At 38.7% G+C, this 24322-nt stretch overlaps 1 protein-coding gene across 4 annotated transcripts in view; it reads left to right on the top strand.

Annotated features, from left to right (window-relative positions):
* The window catches only part of SUPT3H (SPT3 homolog, SAGA and STAGA complex component), a 279570-nt gene extending 255454 nt beyond the window's left edge, over positions 1 to 24116 (top strand). For all 4 annotated transcript variants that reach the window (XM_068678801.1, XM_068678800.1, XM_068678803.1 and 1 more), the window contains one exon: positions 23008 to 24116. In XM_068678801.1, the coding sequence (XP_068534902.1) occupies positions 23008 to 23049 (42 nt within the window). In that variant the 3' untranslated portion in view covers positions 23050 to 24116. The remainder of the gene's footprint in view (positions 1 to 23007) is intronic.
* Positions 24117 to 24322: the final 206 nt, after the last annotated feature.

Raw genomic sequence — 24322 nt, 5'->3', positions numbered from 1 at the left:
AGGTACACTTTTTGGGCTGCAGCAGGTTAAAGTTAGAGCTGTGCAAACTTTTGAGAAGCCTAAATCCAAATTAAGCCTGGCACACTTCCAGAAATGGCTGGAGCTGGCAAATTTAAATCATTTTCAAGTCAGAGCTGTTTTTTTCCTGGGTTTTATGTCATCACTTATGAGTTAAAACTGAGGAAAAACCTGGTTGTAACTGATTTAACCTCTTTTTGCCTCCTGCCTTGGTCTAGAGTCTTTTTTTTGCTGTATGTGTGCCTTGTTTGTTAAGAACTAACCACTGATGGGATTATACAATGTGTTGAGTCTGCGGAATTGCCTATCTAATAAAACACGGGATTTTAGAGCTCAGATTTTGAACACTAATAGAGCATCAGTTTCTAAAGTATCTAGAAGGAAGTGGTTCTTTAAACATTTTCAAATAAATAAATGATCTTTTTCCTTCGTGTTTTTAATGCAATCCAGGCATTAAATGACAATTTTAAAATTGAATGTCACATTAGGAGGTGTTATGCTTCTGGCTTAAGATTATTAATAAATTAAAATTTTCTTAGCATTTATGTTTTCTGAATTACTCCTGTGGTCGGGGGATAATTTATATACGTAATGAGTTTACTGATAAAATCACTCTTGAGCCTCAAATCAGAAAACATCAAATGGGTTCCTAACTTTACGTGTGTGGATGGTTATTATGATCTGAGAGGCTGTGGAGAAGAGGGTCTTGATCATATAATGTGTATCTGAGGAAGCAGTTTACTTCAGTAAAGAGCAGGTGCCTAGTTAGGATCTGACCTTTGCAAGAGCTGTCCAAACATTTACTCACTCTCACAACACCCTCATGAAGTAGAGAATAAATATTATCTCAGTTTTATGGAACAAGAAGGGGAACACTAAGAGAGTCGGGATTAAAACTCAGGAATCTGTGGCATGCAGTTGCTTGCTTAATCCATTAGGCCACAGTGTTTGGGCTGTCACTAACCTTGTGCTTTATAAACAGGACAAAACCTTTAAAATATCAATTAGTTTAAATAGGCAGGAGTTCAGTTCTCTTTACTTAAAGCGGAGATGAAGCCATTCCACATCACGACAGCCAAACTTGGTGAATTCATTCCACTTTCATCTTGAAGTAAGGATCTCTCTTGAAGATAGCAGTATATTGAGCCCTTCTTCTGGAGGTAGGGAAGCTCAGAAGAAGGAGTGGTATTTCCCTTTGATATAGCTTCTTGTCCTGCAAGTGGCCAGCATGCCATTTCTGGAGTTGAATCAGGCAGTTACCTTGGTAGGCTTGCTAGATGGGGTGATATCCCCATGGGCTTGTAGCAGTTCTGAAAAACTAACAAAGACAGTAGATATTAAGAAACATTACATTTGATATGGAAAATGAGAAGAAATAGTATTTTGCAAATTTGCATTGTGGTGAAGTTTATTTGAGGTGGAAGAAAGGAATGATCCATTTTGTTCCTAGCTAATGCTTTTATACACAGATGTATGTGTATGTATGCTTACATATAACCCTCTTCGGCTTTATGAAAATATATGCCAAAAATCTTTCCCATTTAAAACTAAATTTCATTTAAACATCTGTATAAATAGCAGGCTCCTATAGCTTTTCTGTGGACTCCATTGACATGCCTAGCTGTTAAACGATCATTCAATTAGCCTTAAATTACCAAAGCACATCGTTAGGGAAGCAAAACTGTACATGTAATTATCTTGGTGAAGGGTTCTATCGTATTTGCATACAATAACTTTACAGTTGTTTTATGCAAAATAAATTTTGTAAAGCATTTGTCTGATTTATAGCAAGTCCTTGTGATGCTTTCTGTCACCCATTAGTTGAAACAAAGCTGGAAAGTTCTGTAAGAATGTCAAAGGCTATGACCAGCATCTATTCCAAACTGCAGTGGAACTTAAATGATACAGGACAAGAGGGCAAATGTTGAGAACTGGAAAAATAGAAAAACAGAGCAGCATGAAATGTCAAACCACATTTTTAAGGCGCTTTTTACTATATTTCCATAAATGCATGAGGGAATTATGTTGCAAATACTTGAAACTGTTTATTTTCATTTTTGGCTTGATTTTCTAGCATTGAAAAAACCATGTCTAATGATCTTGAGCATTCTTAAAGAAAAAAAAAATTATATTTTACATAATGGTTTGCATGTGTGAGTTCCCTCTGGCAGGAGCACTATAATTAGCCTGTCGTCTCTCAGAGAAGAGACTATCTGTCTTAAAGATGCAACAGCGAGTCTTGGCTGCTAGAGCTAGGAGCAGAACATTGTGATTTTGTTAAAAGATAAACATTATCCCTTTTCACTTATTCATCTTTCTCCTCTTCCTGCTTCTCTGGCTCAAAGCTGGCCTGGAGACGCAAGGACAGCTGAGTACAAACAGTTTTCTTCCTTCCTCATTCAGCAAACCATGGCGAAAGATCTTGGCTTCTTGACATCAATAACTTTGCTTCAACTTAACTTGGAACTGTTTGGGCAGCCTTTCAAAAATAAAAAGGTACAATAAAAGGGGACTGAACTTCCTGTTTTACTCATAAAGTAGCAGATTCAGCTAAGGCACACTTTCCTTTGGGATCGTCCATATACTAACTGGGAGAGTCAAGGATGTGGAATATTATTTCTTTGCACAACTTTATTGTAGCTATTAAAAGACAATCAGCTAGACTAGGGTGGTGGCAGACAGTGTTGTGTGTTTCAGTCTTTTGTGGTCTTGTTACTAAAGGAGAGTAATTTTGGTAGAAAGGCTTTGCTGCTTTTGGGTAGCCATGTGTGTCCTTGATCAGAGGAGGGGGAAGGAGAGAAGGAAAACTTAAAACCGCCACAGAGTCAGAAAAATGTAACTGGTTTGAGCTGGCATAGCGTCGCTGGTGTGTGTTAACTCTTGGTATTATCGTGCCTGAGGTTTCATTTCCAGCATCGACAGAGAAAGCTGTAATACAGGAGATGATCACATGTGGCATTGTTCCAGGCCCAGCTGGTTACATTAGCAGGGACTGTAGGAAGGTGAGGTTTCCAGCGGGGACAGGAGTATATTGGATTTCATTCTGAAGACTGTCATGTATGTGTGCCAGTCCATCAGAGAATGTGTTGATATGTTGGTGAAAACTAACTGCAGTGGCAAGGATGTTTCTCCATGGATAATGCTATATGGACCTTGTTCCTTAAAGGTACCCATTGGCAAATTCTTTGACTTGTGCCATATCCACTTATTCTTGAGCTTTCTTCGTGATCCCTCAGCTTGGTGCTGTCCTTCTGCCCCTAGTCTATGTTGTGTAATTTGTCTGAACGGTATAATTTTCTTTTCTTATCCCTTACAACCTTTCCCTCTCCACCCCTCTGCTTTCTTGATACTTTCCTTTGCCAAATAGTCAGAGATTTTCTCAATTCTGAGTTCCTATGTAAGCTATAATTTTATTCTATTATGAGTGAGCACTGCTACTGCAGGTCTGGAACTGATTACTGTTTGCATATATCCAGCATCACCAGCCAAAGGGTCAAAGACCAAAGCAACTTCTCGGAACCTACAAAGGTTTTAAAAATCACCTTGTTATTCTTTTCAGATTCCCCCTTTTGCTGGGAATTTGTTTTTCTTTCAGTGGTATCTGGAATTCAAAGACCGAGTATATCTTTTGAAAAGTTCTTGTAGATATTAGTTACCCTTCCCAACAGTCCCAAACTTAAAATCTCATTTTAAATTAGCACCTATTTCTAATCTTGGACACCCCAAAAGGTTATTGATCATATTATCATGAACTCTGTCTGCTCTTATGTGAATTGTATTTCAGAATTCTGGATTCACAGACATTTGCTGGGAGGCTAAGAGCAAAGATTTTGTGTGGCCTATGTTGGTACTTGCACCTCACTGGAGCAAATGTTTTCTACCATTTTTATTTGGAACATTTCAGTACTTTATTTCTTCATCCAAGAGAGGAGAAATCTCAAAAATGAAAAAAATAAAAAATTGAAATCAATCCCTTGAAAAGCTGGGAGTAGTAGATGGAAAAGTGGAGATTTATATATATATATATATATATATATATATATATATATATATATATATATATATATATATTATTTATATGTAAATATTATATATATATATATATATATATATATATATATATATATATATATATATATATATATAAATCAGAAGAAAATGTTAAAGAGACATTTGTGCTCTTCTGAAATTCCATGCTGAAATTTCTAATTTCTCCTGTTGTGGATGGGGATACTTCTGAAGAAATGGGATAATTAGGATTTGTGACATAGAAGAGGTTGTACTGGACAAGCTGGTAGCTCTGGCAATGACTACTTACAGGAAGGGTGAAAACCATGGTGAACTGAGACTGAAATAGTTCTTACTTTTGCTGTGTCATCAATTCCCTACAGAGCTCTGTAATAAATCTTGGTTTGCCATGAAAGTCCCTTGCATCGACCTTTATACTCTCCAGGAAGATTCCTCAACAAATGTTTTAAAAAAATATGTTTTGAACTGACTGTTGGTCTAGCATCTTCTTACTGCTCTTCGCTCATCTCTTGGTAGTCTTACACAGAACTACTTCTGAGAATGACACTGCTCATCTGGAAAAGTTAGGAGCCACAAAAAATAAATAAATATTAAGTGGTCTTGTTTGGAATTACATGTGTCATTTCAAGTCGTCTGTAGCATAAAATGTCTAACTGACCTATATGTCTGGACTGGGTAATTGGATGCAAGTTCTGAAGGTGAATTCCTATTCTTTCTCCCTTGGGCAGTGGGCATTGGACATCACTGACAGGAAGCAATGAATGATGACCACTGTCCTCACAGGCTCTAAAATGTTGTGGAATTCCTGAACCATGAATGTCCTTCTGTAATTTATTAGGTCAGATTTGTTGTCTTTACTCCACATTGGTGTCTCTCCTGATCTTTTCCTGGCACTTCCCCTAGCTGCCATTTGTTTCCAAGCTGGTCTTCTCAGGATAGACCAGGTGAATTACTCAGCAGTATCTGTTATTTCCTAGACATAAAGATATTACTGAAAAAAAAGGAACTCTTTTTAGTGGCCATGTTACCTTCTGATAACTGGTATCCTCAGGTTATGCATTAATAGCCATCTATTCTTCAACTAAATTCCCTCCTCCAATTACTATTTTCCTGAAATTATTTGTTAAAACCTCCTTTCCCTCTCTCTCTTCTCTGCTGCTGCTGGCACAAGGCTCGGAGGGAATTAGGCTGTGCCTGCTTTTGCAAGAAGTACAAACAGGAGCAGATGTGTCAAAAACAAATGCGTGGTGCTGACCCGAAATCCACACTAAGAGCATTTCTGCGGGTTGTGCTTTCACTCTAGCACTAGGTCTAGCCTGGCCCCACTGACTGAATGCCTGTTAGTGGTTGGAGTGCAACTTTTGGTTTGGTTTTACCCAAAAGGAGTCCAGTTAGTGTGCTCTGAATTCATGCCATGGTGCAAACTGATGTGCAGTAAGTGGGGCTGAATGGGAGATTTGTTTCAAAATCTGATCCAAACTAAAATGCTTTTGTAGATGCATCCTTTTGTACCTGACTCGGACACAGCACCAAATCCAGAAATGGGCTTACCTGGCTCAGCTGGTGCTTAAATATTTCTGTGCCTGTAGCCAAAATGTTTCTTAACATCCTGGTTGGACATGTTCTTTTCACATTAATGCTGCTATTATCGTAGAGACAGTCATAATTGCCGTTCTTATAACTTGTGTTTATGTAGAAAAGTAATACCAGAGAAATTCAAGTTAGAAGTAAGGCACAAGGAAATTAACAGTGGAACAAACTACCAAGTGAAGTTCTGCATTGTCTAGTTCGTGATGACTCCAAATGAGGGTCAAATGAATTTCTGGAAAATACGCTTTTGTTAAACTGGTTACTGGCCCAAAATAGGGGCAACTGGCTGAAATTCTGTGGTCTGTGGTACACAGGAGGTCAGACGAGATGAGCTAATTTTTCCTTCTGGCTTCAAACTGTATGAATGTGAGCAATCGCCCTGATTACAGGACACTTCTGGCCATTGTAAAGTGCAGGATCAAGCTGTCATTTACCAGTAAAGAACAGTGCTATTCTGCTGTCAAATTAATTTCTTAATTTTAGGATATCATATAACAGCATTGTTGTATCCTGGTTTATGATGCAAAGAAAAGCTACGTGTAAGGAAGGGAAAACAAGGGGAAAAAAAAAAAAAAAGGACCCATTGCATGATTTAGATTAGGGCAGCTATGTATTGGAAACTTAGCCTTTGGTATTGCTTATCACAATTCAAATTCAAAATCAGAGCTGAAACGGGACTTTGTTTTAGAATTTCAGTGCCAAGAAGGTTAACGGGTTATTGACAGCTTTAGGAATGAAATGTCAGGGAGGAAATTAGAGCAAACATGCATCGTGAGCCAGCACACAGCATGGCTGGTTTTAATAGACACGGCAGATCTTCTGTAGTAACGCCTCCATTAATAGTGTAGTTATCACTGGTTCCAGATGGTGCAATCATAAACACAGAGAGCTTTTTCAGGGCCCTATAATTTATCCTGATCTCTTCCTCCTCTGGATTCACCCAGAAGGAAGGCAAGTGGTACCACAGCCCACCCCAACTGTTCTCTCTCTTTTTTTTTCTTTTTTTTTTTTTTTTGCCAGGAAGTGTGGGGTGGGGGCAGGATTACATATGGGGGCCCATGGAGCCCACCAACAGAGACTGCTATGAGGCTTTCTTGACTGAGAAAGAACATCCTCTGCCTTTCCATTGCATTCCCACTTCATTGCTCCACTTGTACTGGGCTGATCCATTCCTACCTTCTGGTATGGAAGGTAGATTGCAGCTCCTCTGCAACCATTTTAGACTGTCAATCTGGCTCTTTCCTTTTTTTTTTTCTTTTTTTTAAATTTATTTTTTTTTAATCAACATTTTAAATCAACATTTCACTAACCAAGTGCACATTTATTCTCAATGTTTCACTGAACTGATGTTTTAAATTATTTTTAACAAAGAATATTCCTTGAAAAATTGATAAACTGCTCTAGTCTTCACAGTAAGTATGGGTCTGAATACATTTGAGAAGTAGAAAAATAAAGGATGGCTCCTAGAGAAGAAAACTCCATCAAAAATACATTTTTCTCTTACTATCCACTACTATACAGATACAGGACTGTGAAAAATGCATGTCACAAAATATACTGAAATGATATTTTGTTCTTTCCAAAAATCTCAGATTTTAATGTTTCTAAGAATTAAGAGGTGCAGATGGCCAATTTTTAAAATTTCCTCACTTGAAATGAGTTAAGAAATTTTACACATCTCAGTTTAGATCATTCTGTTAACCAAGCAATAAATGTGTGAAAAAAGGTATCTTATTTTGTTGTATAATCATGAAAAAAGGAACAATGTACATTACAAGCGTATTTCTTTGTTGTTTTGCCATGTCTGTCTTACATGGTTTGGAGGAAGGAGTGGGAAAAGAAAGAAAAGTCCAACTTCTACTAAGCTGTGTGGTTTAGAGCTGTTTGGGTATTTCCAAAAGTCAACTCTGGTGCCTTAAACCCTGCTTTCATCAAGAAGATGGTAATTCAAAATAGTTAACTAAATTTTGGTTATTGTAGCAGCAGGTCTCTTCATATCTTGCTTTCTGGTATTTGTAACTAAACACACATGATTTATAGAATATTTTATTTCAGTTATTATGACTTTGCCCTTCACCTCTTTGACCTAGAAAATCTAGAGTGCTTTAATAACCAATGTCCTTGTTAGAAACTTATTATGTGGCTCTTTTTTGGAAAGAGAAGTTGAATATGTGGCATAGTGTGAGGAATTTTGATGTAATTTGTTTAGAGAGGCTGTTGCTTGGCCAACCTTTTCTGAGCAGGCTACGTGGTAACTGAGAAATTGAAAGTCTCAGGGCTGGATGGGATAATGGACAATAGATGCTTTCACTTCTGTTGCCTGTTTGAATCCAATCTGTCAAAAATTGAAAATTGTTCCCTTTTAATACTGGGCAAGTAGCCTGTGAGTAATTAGTTGGTTGACTCTGCCTGGTGCCTGATTAAAATTTGCCCACAAGACAAAAACACCACCCCAGTTGGCACCCTGGCCAGTTGTTTCAAAAGCCAAAACTGAATCAGCAGCTGGTTTTGCTTCGGTCTCTTCCAGATCAGGACCAAGATGTTTCATTGTGCAGTGTGGACAGGCTCATACTTCATTGCCCTGAGTTTTCTTCTCTGTGAATGCAACACCTGTCATAAGCACTATATGAAACATAGCAAAAAAGATTTATTTCCTTGAGGATGGATGAATTCTACCCCCTAGAGAGGGCCAGGATCAATGGTTCACCCCATCACCCCATCACAGCACCCCTTCAGGAGGAAATACCACCCAAAATACTCTGCCCCACAATACATCTACATTTGCTATGAGCTATGTGAGAAGTCATACATTTTCAGTTGACTCATGCCCAGCTAAAGACAAAGGGAAGAGAAATACTGCTAAGTGACACCGATTTTTCAGGAAAAATAGAAGCTTTCTAGAAATTAAGGCTTGCAAGTTCAGCTGGTGTCTGAACCCGGCTAAGCTAAAGGGCACCATTTCTGGGGCAAAAGCCCCAGGTTTTCACAAGTGGAACTTCTCCACAAATGTGAGGTATTTTTTATCAATTTCTTCAATGCACTAGGCACAAACACACTTCCCTTTGACATCAGGGTGGCATGTGCCTTTTTATTTTTTTCCATTTCCCTCTTGCTTTCTTTCCCTTAAGCAAACTTAATCATCACAGCCAAAAAAAAAAAAAAAAAAAAAAAAAAAAACCTCCATGCTTCATTTATATTTAATATCCAAGATTGAACTTAAGCTTGTGGGAAGCATGAAACTCCCTCAAGCTTTTGAGGGCTCTGTGCCTGGGATGCGAATAGCTGGCTGCTCCAAATTGGTGTTTATGATCCTCCTGCTCCTATACACAAACACTGAATTTCTCTTAGCATGCTCTATGTACCCTTTGGTACTTACAAAATTCTTCCTCTGTCCTACAACTATCATAGGCAATAGCTCTAATTTTCTATAGTTTCTAGAATGACTGTTAATATAGTTGTAGAGCCATAAGCTAGTCAGGAGAGAATGAAGTAAGTTTTGGGTGGAATTTTGTCAAGACAGAGAGCCCTTCACTTCTTCACAGAGAACATGATGTCAGAAGGTGACAAAGATCTGCAGAAATAAGGTTGGAAAGAAAAAGAGTAGTGAGAGGGATGCAAAGGTGAGCCAGAATGATGGCTTACGGAAAGATGGGAGAGTGGGCTGGGAAGGAAGGGACAGATAAGCAGAACTGAGGTGTAAAGACAGAGATAAATAGAAGGAATGACTTAATTAAAGTGAAGGAGAAGAGAGTTGATAATAAAGAATGAGAAAAAAAATGCTGTCATGAAGAACAGAGAAAGAGCAGGAATATATGAAAGAAGGAATGAAAAGATTTCCGGTTATTTAGAAATATCTTGTAGATTTTAACAAATGAGTCAATAGTGGTTCATGTTTTAGAAGAAAAAGGGAAAAAAAAGAAAAGAAAAGAAAAGAAAAGAAAAGAAAAGAAAAGAAAAGAAAAGAAAAGAAAAGAAAAGAAAAGAAAAGAAAAGAAAAGAAAAGAAAAGAAAAGAAAAGAAAAGAAAAGAAAAGAAAAGAAAAGAAAAGAAAAGAAATATGAATATCATTTAAAGTTTATTTCTGAGCCTTCTTAAAGTTTTAGCCACATAGCTCCTAGTGAAATGACCGGAACTGACATAAGACGTTGGCTCTCAAAATTTCTACATTGGGGTGTATTTTGTAGATATGTTAGAGCTTATATTGTTATTATGTGATAATATATGATAATCATACAACTGTAGGGCAAAATCTAAAAACTAATATAAGTTACAAATATTGGCTAGCATGACGAGCCGTAATGGTCCAGTTGCACACTTCATACCGATTAACATAGACTAGTTCCATGTGTTGGATAAAGCCAAAAGTGTAGGGAAATAGGCAAAAAGAATTTTTTGCTCACACTCCTTCTTTGTTTTGGTTCTTTTTGATTCTCAAGCTTATTACTTTTGAGATGAGATAATTACATATTTTCAGAAAGGGTTGTTTGAGATGTTTGTAATGCCTCCATTACAAACTGAACTTGTGGAAAGTCTCACCTGCCTTCAAGACTTGATTAACTCCCTTCCCATTTAGGTATCCAAAAAAGCATTCAGATTTATGAAAGGACAAAACATACTGAGTGCACCTAACAAGCTCGTTTGAACCAGACTGTAAGCATGGCAAAATGGTGCTTTGGAGCTCTAAGATATTTTGAAGACATTGTTCCTATTACAGGAAGGTAACATTTGGAAATACATCTCTACTTTCTTTAAAGTCGAGCTGTACATCTGAGTCCATTTTTACTATAGCTGTTACATAGGGATGGGAGCAACAAAAAATATGGGGCAGCAGATCACTTCTTCACCCAACTGCTCTGTTATATGGGTATACCTGTGATGCTGTGTATGTATCAATGTCTAATCGGTCTAGCTGAATAGAGGTGCCTCATATGTTCCTGCTCTTAAAACCATGATCTTGTAGGAAAGAGAATTTTCCTTCTCACTCAAAGGATTTGAGGGAGATGTTGAATGCACCAGCTGATGCAATGTAATAATCTTCAGTGATCTCTGCCAATTTAATTTATTTTTTCCACTTCTTTACTTTAGCATCAGAAGCCTAATCTGGCTTCTCTTGTCCCCTTACTAAAATATTTGTGCAGCATGCTGGTAAAATGGGAAGCTGAAGAGTCAAAGTCTTTACCATAAACAGGCTGCAACGGTGCATATTCCTGCCCTGTACAATGAAAATCAGCTTGTTCGTTCACAGTACGTGCTGATGGAGGCTTCTGTGGAATATCATTTACAGCCGTGTTGTCTTTGTAGATGCCTTCTACGATGTGAGAACACTGATGAGTGGAGGGGGAGGGGGTCAACCTTCCGCTTCCCAGATGGAAAACATCTGTAGCTGGCAATACATCTCCCTTGAAAGAAATGTGTTGCTGTTTCATGGTTTCTTCAAAGTGTTACAGAGACAAAAGGTATCAACTTGAATTTTTACCAGTGTTGACTGTATCAGCTTGAATTTTTAGCAGTGCTGACTGCCCCAGCCCCTAGAGCCGTTTACTGTAATACCAAAGTAGTCTTTTAAACAAGACAGGCAATAATGCTTTACAATGTCTCACACAAAAAGAATGTAACATCAACGGGAAAAGTATAGAGTAGTCAAAATGCTCCAAAAATAAAACAAAAGAAACAATATTATGTCCTTTTATTGTGGCCCCTTAACTCCAGTCCTCTGAGAGCAGTGCTGATTGACGTTGGTGATGCAACCTAAAAATTAATGTCAATTACCCAAAACAACATGCACAAAAATGATGTTAAGGGTCTGATTTCAGTCCACAAAAGCCAGGAAATTCAGAGCTACTGGAGGGCTGAAAACCTGGGTTTGACATTCCCGTCTTACCAACAGCCACTCTGCTGGGGGTGGAAGGAGAAACAAAGAAAAAGGGGGTTACACCATTACAGTAATTAATGTGACCGAGACAACATACTCTCTTTGCTGAAGTCTGGATCCAGTGGATGCTATCAACTTTTAAGACTAGGAACTGCAATATGTTCTAGTTTTGGTGCTCAATAACTCCCCTACCACCTTTTTTTTTTTTTTTTAATATAAACTCTTATTACTTTAGTAACAATACCTTTTAATGAGACCTAACTAACTCTTCATTTACAGTAATTGTTTGTTGTTTTTGTATATCCAGCAATGAGAAGCAGGGAGTATTGCTGTCAGCATGATTAGTGCATGTTATGTATTTGATGTAATAATTCCGCATCCGAACAGGATCGACCTTGTGCTCTTTGATAAATGAACATGCAGTAATCGAGCTGTTCTGGTGTCAGCATGCACACAAATCAAAATGTTATTCCATCAAAGAGTACTTATGAAAAAACTTTCATAAAGGATTTAAATATTCTTCAATGTTATTAGAAAAATATGGGCTGTGGTATCATGAAAAGCCCTTGATGGAGATACAAGCCGATAATCCATCTCCTTACTCCTAAGTCTATATTTAATGATTGAACAGTGGCAATCAGCCAGAAGAATCTTATGGCCTGACCACTTTGTTTCCAGGCGAGTATCATTTTTGTAGATGTGCATATAAACGTACGTCTTCTGCAAAATAGGGTACAAAAGAAAAAGGCAAGAGAGACAGTGGTACTGAAGAAGAGAACTGTTGATGTGATGGGTCAGATGGATGAGATATTCCTAATGGCATTGTTCTGAACTAGCAGTTCAAAAGAAATTTATTTTTAGTAAAGATTGCCATAGCAAGTAACATATATAGGAGGGTCTGTGGAGAAGGAGAGGAGTATGAAAATTCAGAAACAGTCTAATTATTTTTCTTGCAAAGTAAATATTACTGCTGTCTCCGCAGACCAGTCAATCAGAAATGAATGAAAGGGAGTTTTAGTCAATTCTAGGAAAGACATTTTAGAATTCTGCTATTCTGAGCAACTTCCCAGTATCTCCATGATGGGCCATTTTGCCAAGATGTTAGGCAGGTACAGAGCAGACAGACAGAAGGACATTTGGAAAGTTCATAGGTAACTTGAGCCACTCCTTAGAAAGACTTGAAGTCCATCTTCTGTCAAGGAGCTTTTCCAACATTTGAAGATGGGTATAGTGTAATTTTAAATGTATAATTTATAATAAGAAAAAGTCCTGGCTGTCCTTGGGACCCCAAGTTTCAGCTTGTATCTTGCCACCTCTTTGAAGGTACAACAAGGACTCTTTTACGCTGGTTACCCTGCGCATCAACCTGTGGGGCTTTGAGCCATCTTGGCATGCTGGCCAACATGCTCTTCGTGGTCTGTAGAGCCCAGTGCAAGTACGTGAAGGAGTCTGTCCGTCCTGCAGGCAACCACTGTTAGGAACGGCCTGGGGGAGACCCAGGACCGCTCACCTCCGTGGTGAGGGTTGGAAACAGCAGGACCAGTCACTGCAGCTTGGAAAGCTCCAGGCCTGCGGCATGGGTGGTGGTTGGAGGAGACTCCTCTGTTTACGTGTCCCCACTTGCTCATTTACAAAAGAAGCCACCCACAGTCGAGCTCTTAATATGCTCGGCATGTTTCAGTGCTGAGATCCTAATTGCACGCTGTCAGGAGATAGTGAGCAGGGCCGCTATCACACAGACCACGTCCGTGATCTGTTATTATTCACAGATGACCAGATCATTCCTGTTAACGACTGTTTCCTTCTCTTATTCACTTTGCATATGCCCAGTAAATCTGTTCTTCATACTACTTTCCTTTCCACATCCTAATGGTTAGATCTTGTTTGATGGGATAAATGTGTCATTGCTTTGACACGGCTGGCAAAGTCCAATACTGAAATGAGTTGTTATTTAGGGTAGGAGGATCTTCCTGTGATTATCACCAATTACAAGTAAAGTGTTAACTGCTCAAAGGAATTAACTGCTCTGCTTTATATTTTTTACAGGCACATTGCATTCTCTGCACAAGCAGTAGGACAACTTGCATATCATTAAAGAATAAGCTTTAATTTCCTAAGTTATAAGTGCTTCCTGTCATCAAAAATCATATATTTGTATCAATATATGCCCAGACTAAGGTTCAAATTAGAGATGGAGCTTTGTTTTGAAGGATAAGTGTGTTCAGCTTTCATGCACCATTTTTTAAATTTGGATTTGATCCTGGTATGTGGAAGTTCATGAGGGACTAGAAAGCATATTTTGATTTGGGGCTATTTCTAATATGAGTGCCATAAAACCTGGTAGTGTGTAATAATTTATTCTGCTGCTAAAGTATTGTTTTAACTGGGTAAACTGTCTCAGCATTGAATTTTTTCTCCAGAGTGCTGCAGAAATGCATGTGAAAGATCGATTGGTTGTCACTCTAAAGCGTAATCCTAGGTAATTTATTCAGTTTTACCTGAGAGAAAGCTCTAAATATATGTTCTTCTGTTTTTAATCAGTCCAAGTACAATTGATTCAACTTTTGCCTGGATAAAGAGTGAGTAAAAACTGAGCGAGAACCTCAAGATTTGGCTCTTATTCATTAACCTCAGGGCAGACTTCATTTTGTATGATTTTTAAGCTATTAAAATGTTGGTTGGCTTCCATTTGAGCTCGAATTCCTAATATCACCAAATAATTATGTGTAGATGATGAAATGAAAAAACAGGCATGTAGTCTCCGAACGCACATTTCAGTCTGGGTGGCTGAAATGGCTCATAACATTCAATGCATGAAAATGGGGTGGATTGAATAAATTAGCAGAATCACAAAAGGAAACCACTATAGGAAATAGTTTTACACGTGTAATCACTGAAATACTCTAGTGAATGTGTCAATCTGTACTAAATAAATATATTTGTTTATAGACATGCTCTGTATTAGCTTCCACTCTTTCACAGCACTTTGCCAAACAAAATCCCACTAGAAGTAGGATGTTCGCACCCGAGTAGGAGTTTCTTGGATAAATATTTTTTCTATATTGAGACCAAAACCACTTCTACAAATTTCAGACTTTGATTGAAATAGTATATTTCTTTTTTTTTTTCTTTTTTTTTTTTTTTTCCCTCCCCATCTCCTCCACTGGCAACCACTGATGCATTACCTTAATTCCTCTTACCTCCCACCGCTCCGGTGAGCGGGAGCCGGCTGCAGACAGAGTGCATCAGTCAGTCGGTGCGCGGGGCTGGGAGGGCCCGCACCCAAACGCCGCCACCCGCGAAGGACCTCGGAGCCTGAGAAAATTCCTCTGTTTACAGGGTTTCCGCCCCGTGTTGTTGGTTGGGTACTCATTTCCCCGTGAAGATGTTTTGCTGAATCAAAAGGAAGAGTACAGATGGTGTGCCCTCTGAAGTGAGCATTCACAGAATATTTTCAGGGGTGGGGAAAGAGAAGTATGCTGCAAAAGGTCATTAAATGCTCCTTTTGGTGCAACAATTTCAACAGTTTCAAGAAAATAATATAGGTGAAATATCTTTTTTTTTTTTTTTTTTCCCCAAATAGTGTATTAAAACACCAGCTCCTCCTATCCAGTACCTGCCAAGTTCAGCATCCATTTCTGTACATCTGGTGTTTTGGCCACTACAATGGCCAAACACAACGTAATGCGAAGAGACACAACATAATGCAAAAAATAATTATTGAATAGCATGCAGCATTTCCAAAATACGATGTATTAGCTCCATAATCAATCAATCCTCAAAACAGTTCTAAGTGAGTGGTAGTATTTCTGTTTCAAAGACAGGGGAAGTTGAAGCACAGCAACATTAAGTGGTTTGTCTGAGGCCACACAGCAAGTAAGTGTCAGAGCTGGGAGCAGAGCCCAGCCCTGGCTCCTGTCCTTGTGCTCAGACGACTGTACCACACCATGTTGTTTCCAAATAAATTCGCTAAAAATCATATGCTGAGTTCATGCGCAGTGGTGACATGTAGGAACAATTTAACCCTCTGCTTTCACTATCTACAGAGAAAAAAAAAATAAAATTAAAATTAAAAAATTGACCCTCTTCCTCAGCAAAGGGAAACCTTACAAGGTCAAGAAAAGCCATCCTTGGAGAGGGTGAGCCATCCAGGCTATTTCGTGCTCATTATGCTGTATTGCAGTTTGAAAGAATTTTTATTATTAGTGGTAAATTTTCACATGGGAGTGTAGTGACTAAGGATCTGTGGTGTGCCCTGAGTCATAAACCAGAGGTTTCAGTATCTGACCATACTTAAAGTCTTTTGCACATATGTCTCAAGGCTTCTAGCTTTAATTTAATTCTCAGACATAGCAAAATTGCCCATGCATATTATTGCTACCCTACAGTTAAAGCAGCAAATTGAGACACTTCAGAACAGGAGACATTAGTCTTTGGGCAGCTCAAAGCGTTTTGACCAATGTGACGTAAGGTGGTAAAATTATTAATGAACTAATTACGATGCTCATGATACTCAGGAACCATGACCTTTCCATTAAGATGGGGAATTTCCACATTTCCTTTACGACTGGGTACATCAGGTTGTATCTATTGAGGTCTTCTGTGTGCTTTGCCAGTGGCCTGTCTGGTGCTGTGGGCCATTACACCAAAGCCCATGCAAACTTGCTCCCCAGGAGAAGGCAGCCTTGCTCCCTCGATTCAAGAACCCAGCTCCGGGTTTTGCAGCCCGAGGGAAGTAATTCCTCTCCCTGACACTGAACTGAGCAGCGCTTGAGTCTCGGTGAAGACTCAGAAGAGGAAATTCTTCCAGCGTGCTAGGCAGCGCCTTCTGTTCTCTTAACAATTAAAAAGGGTTTCTTGCTCTCAGACAAATACAGCCTATTAAAGTTGGTGGCAGTGATGGGAAGAGCTTTGTGAAAATATGTTTGTTTTGCAAAGCTGGCTGCCAAGTATTGTTTTATGGTTCCATTTTTTCCTTCTTTCTCCACTGTTTACAATACCCTCTGAGAAACTTAAAATGATCTTTCTCTCCCTACCAATTTTGTTCTTTTTTTTTCTTTTGGCAGACGTTGGTACCCCACTCCCACACCCCAGTTCTTGCTGCAACAGAAGCCATGATCCTTTTGCCTTGTTTTTCTTTCTTATAATATCGGCCCAGCCCTGTGAACAGCCTTTGCTAGTTTACTGCGGCATCGCAAATTTGGCAAAAAGAGCTGAAGGGCAATAAAAGCCCTAAATTTTGTTCTCCTTCCACTGGCGGTATTGCACAAAGGTGTCTGAGAAATACATTTGGGTCCTGTTTTTCAGAGCTCCTGTGTTTCCACCAGCCTCGAGAATGTCATTATTCCCAATAGCACAGAACAACAAAGAAAAAGTTGGGTATTTCAGATTTAGACTATGTTCTTTAACAGACTTGGATGATATATCCTGGATATATCCCATTCCTGGATACAACCACACCGTTTTATGTGATTACTGAAAATATTTATGCCATTGGCAGATAAAAAGCAAACTGAAGCCCAGAACTGACAAAGCTGAAAAGCATTTTGTCACAGACCATTGAAAGGTGGTTTAATGGGGCAGTGCTTTTATCAGTGCTTGATGTATGCGTTCGCCTACGTACAGTGTACTGATGATCTCCGTCCCCTTTCAGGAGAGCACCCAGTACTCACGACACAAAAGCCACTGCTGTAGCTGGGGTTCTACTGGCTGGGTGAAGACTCAGAGAACAGACCCGGACAATTAAGTTGTTTTATTTGTGTTATTTAACACCTAGCTGTGGTTCCTTGGGGCTAGCTTAATCACAACAGTGGTTGTGCTTCAAGGATGACCTTAGCTGTATGGGTAAACGGATGCTGGAGCTTTCAGCACAGCTGTCTGGCCCTTCCTAAATGAAATCTGTGTGATTTCATGAGGACAGAAGGGAGATCATTTGGTGCATTGTCCAAATTCATAATCAACTAAACCTGGGTGTTTACACATATATATTTGGGATTTGTTATTCATTACTGACCATGTTCTAGACATTATATACATAAAAAGTTCCTTCACTCTCTGAGTAATATCAGACATCTGTGCTTTGACTACTGATTAAAGATGGGTTTGTAGAGCTGGAGCCTCCAATGCTATTGTTTTAAATTGGAAAGAGAATTATCCATTATATTTCTTTTGTAATATGTATATAATTTTAATAAGGAGAGTTTATATCCATACAAATTTATTTAGACCTAAACAGAAGCAGCTAATTCTAAACAACATGCAGATTTTCTTTTTTAAACAATATTGCTTATGCTTTGCCTCCTAAACTAATTATTATTTTAATCTGTAAATAAGCTGACACTTCTTTGCATGTGGTTTGACTATGCAGGCTGGGAAAATTAGAAGAGTAACCTTCTAATCACAGGGTTTTTAATGTAGATGCTTTTATGTAGAAAGAGCTATGAATGTGCCTAGAATGACTTGCTTGATATTATGGCGGGCTAATGAAATTTTAAAGTTAACATTCCACAAATAAAATGGAAAGAAAACACAGGGAGAAAGGGAGCAGATTTAAAATTAGAGAATCTTTGTGTTTTATGGGTTCCAGGTTATTTGGAATGGAATGAAAGTTAATGCTACATCCTTTTTTCCATTCTGCCAGCCAGTGTCTGATCCAAGAATGTCTCTTATTTAAAGGGCAGGGCTCCCTCCACTGTTCTTAAATAAAGGCTTTCACTGTCTGAGATCTAATCCTCCCTGATTTTCACAGTAACACTGTAAGACTGCACGAAGAAAATTATTTAATGAAAAAACGTTTTGCATATGATTCCCCTATCATAAGCCTGTCTAAGTCATATGGTTTGATTTACATTTATGCAAATATCAGAGAATAGAGTAAAATTACCAAAGGAGGAAAGGACCGTGGCATGTCACAAACATGATGTGCCTATTTGTATTTATGTTTGCTAATGAAGTTCAGCCAGGACTTGCTCTTTGATTTTGATGTCTCTGTCTGCCATTCCACTTCATGCATTGTAATTAAACCACTTGCCCACACACATACACAAGGACAGCAAGAGACAGATAATTTGTTTTAAAAATGTTGTTTGTAACTTGCTTATAGAGGACCTGTAATGCAGGATTTATCATCTTTAAATGATAAAACAATATATTATCTGGTGGTACAAAATTCTGTTTCATCTTCAATGCAAGCAGAACCCGAGCATGAAACTAGTGGAAGATTTGGCCCAATAGACCCCCGTGTCTGAGATGTCCACTGGAGATGTTTTACCCTACACTTTCCAAAACTTATTCCAAAAAAGAATTTAATTCCTATCAGCCTGCTCAAAAGTCACAGCTGTTTCTTTCTCTTGCCAAAATTATTCTTTATCATCATGCTACAGCTGGGAAGTTATGCACTACTATAAATTGTTAACTGGAAACCATTTCTAGCTAAGGTGCCTGTTCAGAAGTCTTAGTCTTCAAATCTGGTATGCTCCAAAGTGGAGGAGTACTCAAATCTTTGGATTTGGCTGGTGCTTGTTTCTGTAAATCACAGCTTCGGTATGTCTGTGTTAAAAATGAGGTGACTTTCTGCCCTATAAATTGGCCCTATAAGCTCTTCACTAAAGAGTTTATATGACCTACTTTGGGGACAGGAGTTCTGCTGCCCTCTTCAAGGAGCAGTTCTTTGTTGTCCATCATAGCATCCTAGCTCGTGCTACTACTACAAGAGGGACATGGGACTAAAAAAGAGAGCAGAAAGTGGATGAGTTTTCATGAAATTTGAGGAGTTTCTTGACCAAGGCCTTTTATTACAAATTGCCTTCTTAAGTTGTTAGTTTTGCCTTCTTCCACCAAACCAAGGACAAAGCGTGATCTTGCTTTTAGATGGGTGATAGAAGTGAGCACAGCTTATATTTTCTGCTGCATTGCCATTCTTTTCAGACTGATGATATAAACAATATAAAAGATGAGTAAATTATGGTAGTGTTCCCAGAGAAACTTTCCATATCAGAATCCAATGTACTATGATAACCTAAAGGCACAACATTTTCAAGGTAGGCTTCCTAGTACAGTAGGCAGGCAGATGATGTCTGGTGTAATACAGTGCAGAGATGTAACTGACATGAGTTTGCGATTGCTGTGTTACTTGCAAATGGGAAAAACATAAGTTCTTCAGATTGCCTTAAATGAAGAAAATGCATCCACATGCTGCCTAGTTGGGCTCGGGTCAGGGCCAGGAAGTGGAGTGCTCAGCAGCAAAATCATCATGCCTTTCCCCCAAACAGGGGCATGTGGCAAGAGTGGATTGGGCAAAATGAAGGTCATATTGCTGCTTTTTTTTTGGGTCCAGCCTGCTTAGGTTCTGGTTGTGGGTTGCAGCAATCTGATTTGCTTTTAACGAGGTCAGAAAAGAGGATGCAAAACCTTGCCATATGATAGCAAGAAACCAGAAGAGTTTCTGTGAAGGCTAAATGGGCTAAATAAGGTTACATCAACTTTTCATAGTGTGGGATCTGTTCTGGGAAGGTAGACGGCATAATTTGTGCCAAGCTAGGTGATTTCCCACATCTAAAAGGTGGTCCCTTGACCACCCGCGCACAGTGGGTGCGGTAACAGGCTGAGGGACCTTCAGCCATGGCAAAGAGTCAGCCCACAGCAGGAAATGTCAAAGCACATGCCGGTAGACTGCACATTTTGAGAGAGAGAGCACACACAAAAAAATGTGGATGCAGTAAATGTTTTTCCAAACTGGGCTCCAGAAGGGACGGTGGGCTTATGTTATCTCCTGATGTTGGGATGTTGCAGCTCTGTACCAGCCAAATGGATTCACGTATGGCCTGCCATTTTATTTCCACATCAAGAGGCTGCGCTATCCTCCGCGTGTAATTCTGAGCCAAACTGTCCTTTTTTAAACAAGGTTACTGCCAAAGTGCCAGATAGCACCCAAAAATCTCATCCCTTTTCATTATATCAAACCACAGTGAATAACTGTCATACACGTACAATCTCTCTTGTGATGGCCCATGCACATACAAGGTTTATAAAAAAAAACATGCTGTTTCTCTTCAGGATTCTTGGCATGTGCAGATATGTTTTTTAGTATCATGAATTCAGCTGTATATATCTTAAAGATAAATGGCGTAACTTAGAATGAGGGGGTAACTGTAAAATAGCTTTGCTATGCATAAAAGTATTTTGGAGGTTAGGCTATATTATCTGGTAGTGTATCAAAATAAGAAAGAAGTGTTATCTTGTTATGGAATGGGATGAATCAAACTCCCTCCCATGAAAGACTGATTTCCAAAACAGTTGCCTCTAAGCTGAGGTTGAAGGTAAAGATTGTTTTGGGGGTGAAATGCTTCAATTAGTGTCCAAATTCCTTAATAAAATATGCACATATCAGAATCACTTTCTCTGGCTTGGGACGGAGAAGTGTGTTGTTTTTATTATTGCTGAATTTCAAAATGGCTTAAGGAATTTTGTTGGCCCCTTCCAACAAAACTGAATTTCGGGCAGGGATTAAAGCAAAGGAAATTTCAGCCCAAGGGCAAATGTTTCAGAAAGTTTAAAGTATGTGAAACAGGGAGTTAAGTAGGAAATAGTTTTCAACCCTAACTATAGCCACTCTAGCTATAATATATTACTAAATATAGACTGGTGGGTGTGTCCAGCTTTCTGAAGGTGTTATCCTTCCTCCTCTGAAGCTTGCTTCTAAAATGACCTTTTCAGGGTTATAACTAACCGTATAATATTGCCCATGTTGGAAAATGTTAAACTGCATTATTTCCCAGGTAAGCCCAGCCAAGCCCAACTTTGCTTTTGCGACCAAAATTCCCTTCATAAAATTCAACCTTTTATCTTTCATGTGAATCCAACTTTATACTTGGGTTCATTTATCTCCAAGCAAACTGCACAATAGCCCTGAATATTTAATTTATGTGCTAAAGGTTGACACTTGGGTTATAAACCTCTGTAAAAATACTGGGGTCAAGGAGCTAAAAACATTACTTTTGCATTGACTTCAAAATGCCAGCCCTAATGGTTTGGGCAAGCTGCAGATCCAAACTCCCTTGGACTTGCTGCTTGTGGTTGTGGGAATATATTGGATCCTTTCAAAATTATTGGCTAGTCTGTTTTTGTGCATTTCATGTTTGGGTATGGAGTTTTTGGATTTATTTTCTTTGTTTGTGGTGATACTGTCATGTCTGATGACTGGCTATATATCCCAGAACTAATATTCCACTCTTTGACTCTAATACCATATGCTGCTCAATGTGCATGTTGAAGTATGGTGTTAATGTAAGGGATGCTGTAATGAACATCTTGTACATATTTCCTTTTGCATATTCAGTGTCTGTAAATGTCTCTCTGAATACACGCTTGCTGTTTTTGAAACTATTTCCTTACAATTCAGTACAAATACTATTTATACACAAAGTTGTTCAAGGTTATCCTTTTCAACTGTCTTTATGATACTCTTCTAGTCTAAGAGAGGAGAATTTGATCTTCCTGAGATTAATTAGGAAATTGCTAAAGTAACTAAAAATGGTATATGAGGCACTTCCTAAATGCATGAACCCTAAGAGGTACAAAACACATCTGACAAAGCTCTAGCTGTACTTGTATAGATGACTGTATTTTCATTTTCAAAACTGGATGACTGCTGAAGGCGAACCAAATAAAGCAAAAGTATTTGAGCCCCTTTCCATTTTGAAGGTATCATTAATATCTTAAAACAAAAATAAAATAAAATAAAATAAAATAAACAAAGAATATCCCCTTAAAATATAGGATTTCCAATGTGCCTGAGTTAAAAAGGCATAGCTTCCTATATTGATTCCGAAAGAGATGTTAAAAATGCATGAAAGATATTTTAGTGAGGCAGGGTCACAGGATCTTTTAAAATTCTTTTCTCAGATGCTGTTTAACTCTTGTGTTTCTTTATCATTGGAAATGCTCAATCCCGGGTTACAATGTGTGAGATATCAAATTATTTTATACTGACCAGAATGTCTTTAAAATGAGTTTGGTTTGGGGAGTAGGGATTATACCAGTGTCTGTTTACATAGCTGCAGACTCAGACTGTAAGCTAGGTTTGGAAAACTGTAATGATTCAGTAATTTATAGACTATTAGGATAGTTAGGTTAGAAGCGATTCTTGAGCATAGTGAATAGAGAACACATGCTTATAAAGGACAAACAGATTCAGCATAATAGTGTATTTTTGGCCTCATCTATTTTGCAGGCAATTAACAAAATAGGATGTTACATTTTTGCATATCTCTCACTCTCCTGAAATAGAGTCACTAACCACTTGTTAACCACACTGATTTTTTAATAGACAACGTGGTTGCTTATAGCTTCCCCACCAGAAATGTTCAGATTAAGCACACTATTAGATTGCAGCCAGAATAGTCTACAAAACAGGAAGAAAGCCTTGCCTTTCTCTCTGCCTTCTTCCCTTGTTTAAGTTGACGTGATAATTCATTACAGATTTTCTCTTTCTTTGACAGAGTGCCTACCGCAGAAATGGGATGACTTTTCTCGCCTGCTAATATGGATGTGGCTGCAGCAACAGGAAAGACAGTGTTATATTAAGGTGATTTTCTTTTCCCCTCCATGGAAGGAAAAAAATACAAGCTCCAATGTCTCCGTGTACCAGTGAGTGGGCTGGTTTGTTGTGACTATCTGCTGGCCGACTCTGTCTCTTTTTCCAGCCCCCTCAATCGTTATTCTTGTTTACTAGCTGGAACATTTAGCTAATTAATGGCAGGATGTTTGGGATAGCGTGTAGGTGGACAAGAATACAGATCACACAAGTTTGAAGTTTGCAGGGGACTTGCTGCTGTCAGCCCCTTTCAAAAATGCGCTGTCATTTTTATTTAATTGTTTGGAAGTCTGTGTTTTAGTAGTGATGTTGTTTTGTGAAGCAGGATGGGGCAGAAAGAGGCCAAAGATGTTCTAGGCTATGTAGGTTTTCCTTGTCATTTTTACAAAAAGGAAAAACTATACTGTTATTCAGTGATTTCCCTCAAGTCATTTTTAGATAGCATTCAGACAGTATAACCCAGTTTAATCCAGCAAGGGAATTTTTAAAAATAGTGATACCTAACTCAAATCCAAATGTTTTCAGATAAAAGTTCAGGTAACCTATACCTCTTTTTTTTGGTTAAATACTTGTTTTCTTCACACACCCCAACACAGTGAAGTTGTCAGTCCCAAATCCTCAATATTGCCATGTTGCATTCCTCCCCGAAGGCCCAAGCTGTTGCTCTCTGAAGTCAAGGGAAGTCTCTGCAGTGATTTGGCACAGAATCTGGCCCCTATTCAGAAAATGTATCCTGGAGAATACAGAATACAGCCTGACCAGCCGTGTCCATCTCAGTGACCCTGGAAAAAGGCTTAATGTTACGTGCTGGCCAGGTGCTGGCTGCAGGAGGCAGATGTTGTCTCTTTTGCTGACAAAGGCAGTGTTAATGTTGTATTCAGCTAAAGACAAAATGGGCTTTTTATTGCCTTTTTATATTTTAGTTCTCTTTGTTTGTTTTCAGATTTGTTTTTTAAATCTCAGTCCCTCCTTCGATGGTTCTTTCCGTCCCCTGCTCCTCCAGCCTGTGCTGTCCTCACAAACGTATTCATTACTTCCCATAAAATCTGTACAAATATAGAGCTAACCACGATGATGCTGAACCAGAGAAAAGGGCTTATGCTTCAGCCCATCACCAGGATCTGCAGGCATGTACTGCCTGTGTCCCTGGGGCAGCTCATGGGTCTGCTTTAGCCGCTCGTAGCGCAGGCTTGAAATCTAACTTAAACCTCAAATTAAGA

This window comes from Anas acuta, chromosome 3 (assembly GCF_963932015.1).
Source record: "Anas acuta chromosome 3, bAnaAcu1.1, whole genome shotgun sequence".
NCBI classification, from domain to species: Eukaryota; Metazoa; Chordata; class Aves; order Anseriformes; family Anatidae; genus Anas; species Anas acuta.
The sequence above is the reverse complement of the archived record's forward strand: the minus strand, read 5'-3'. Positions and strand labels throughout refer to the sequence as shown.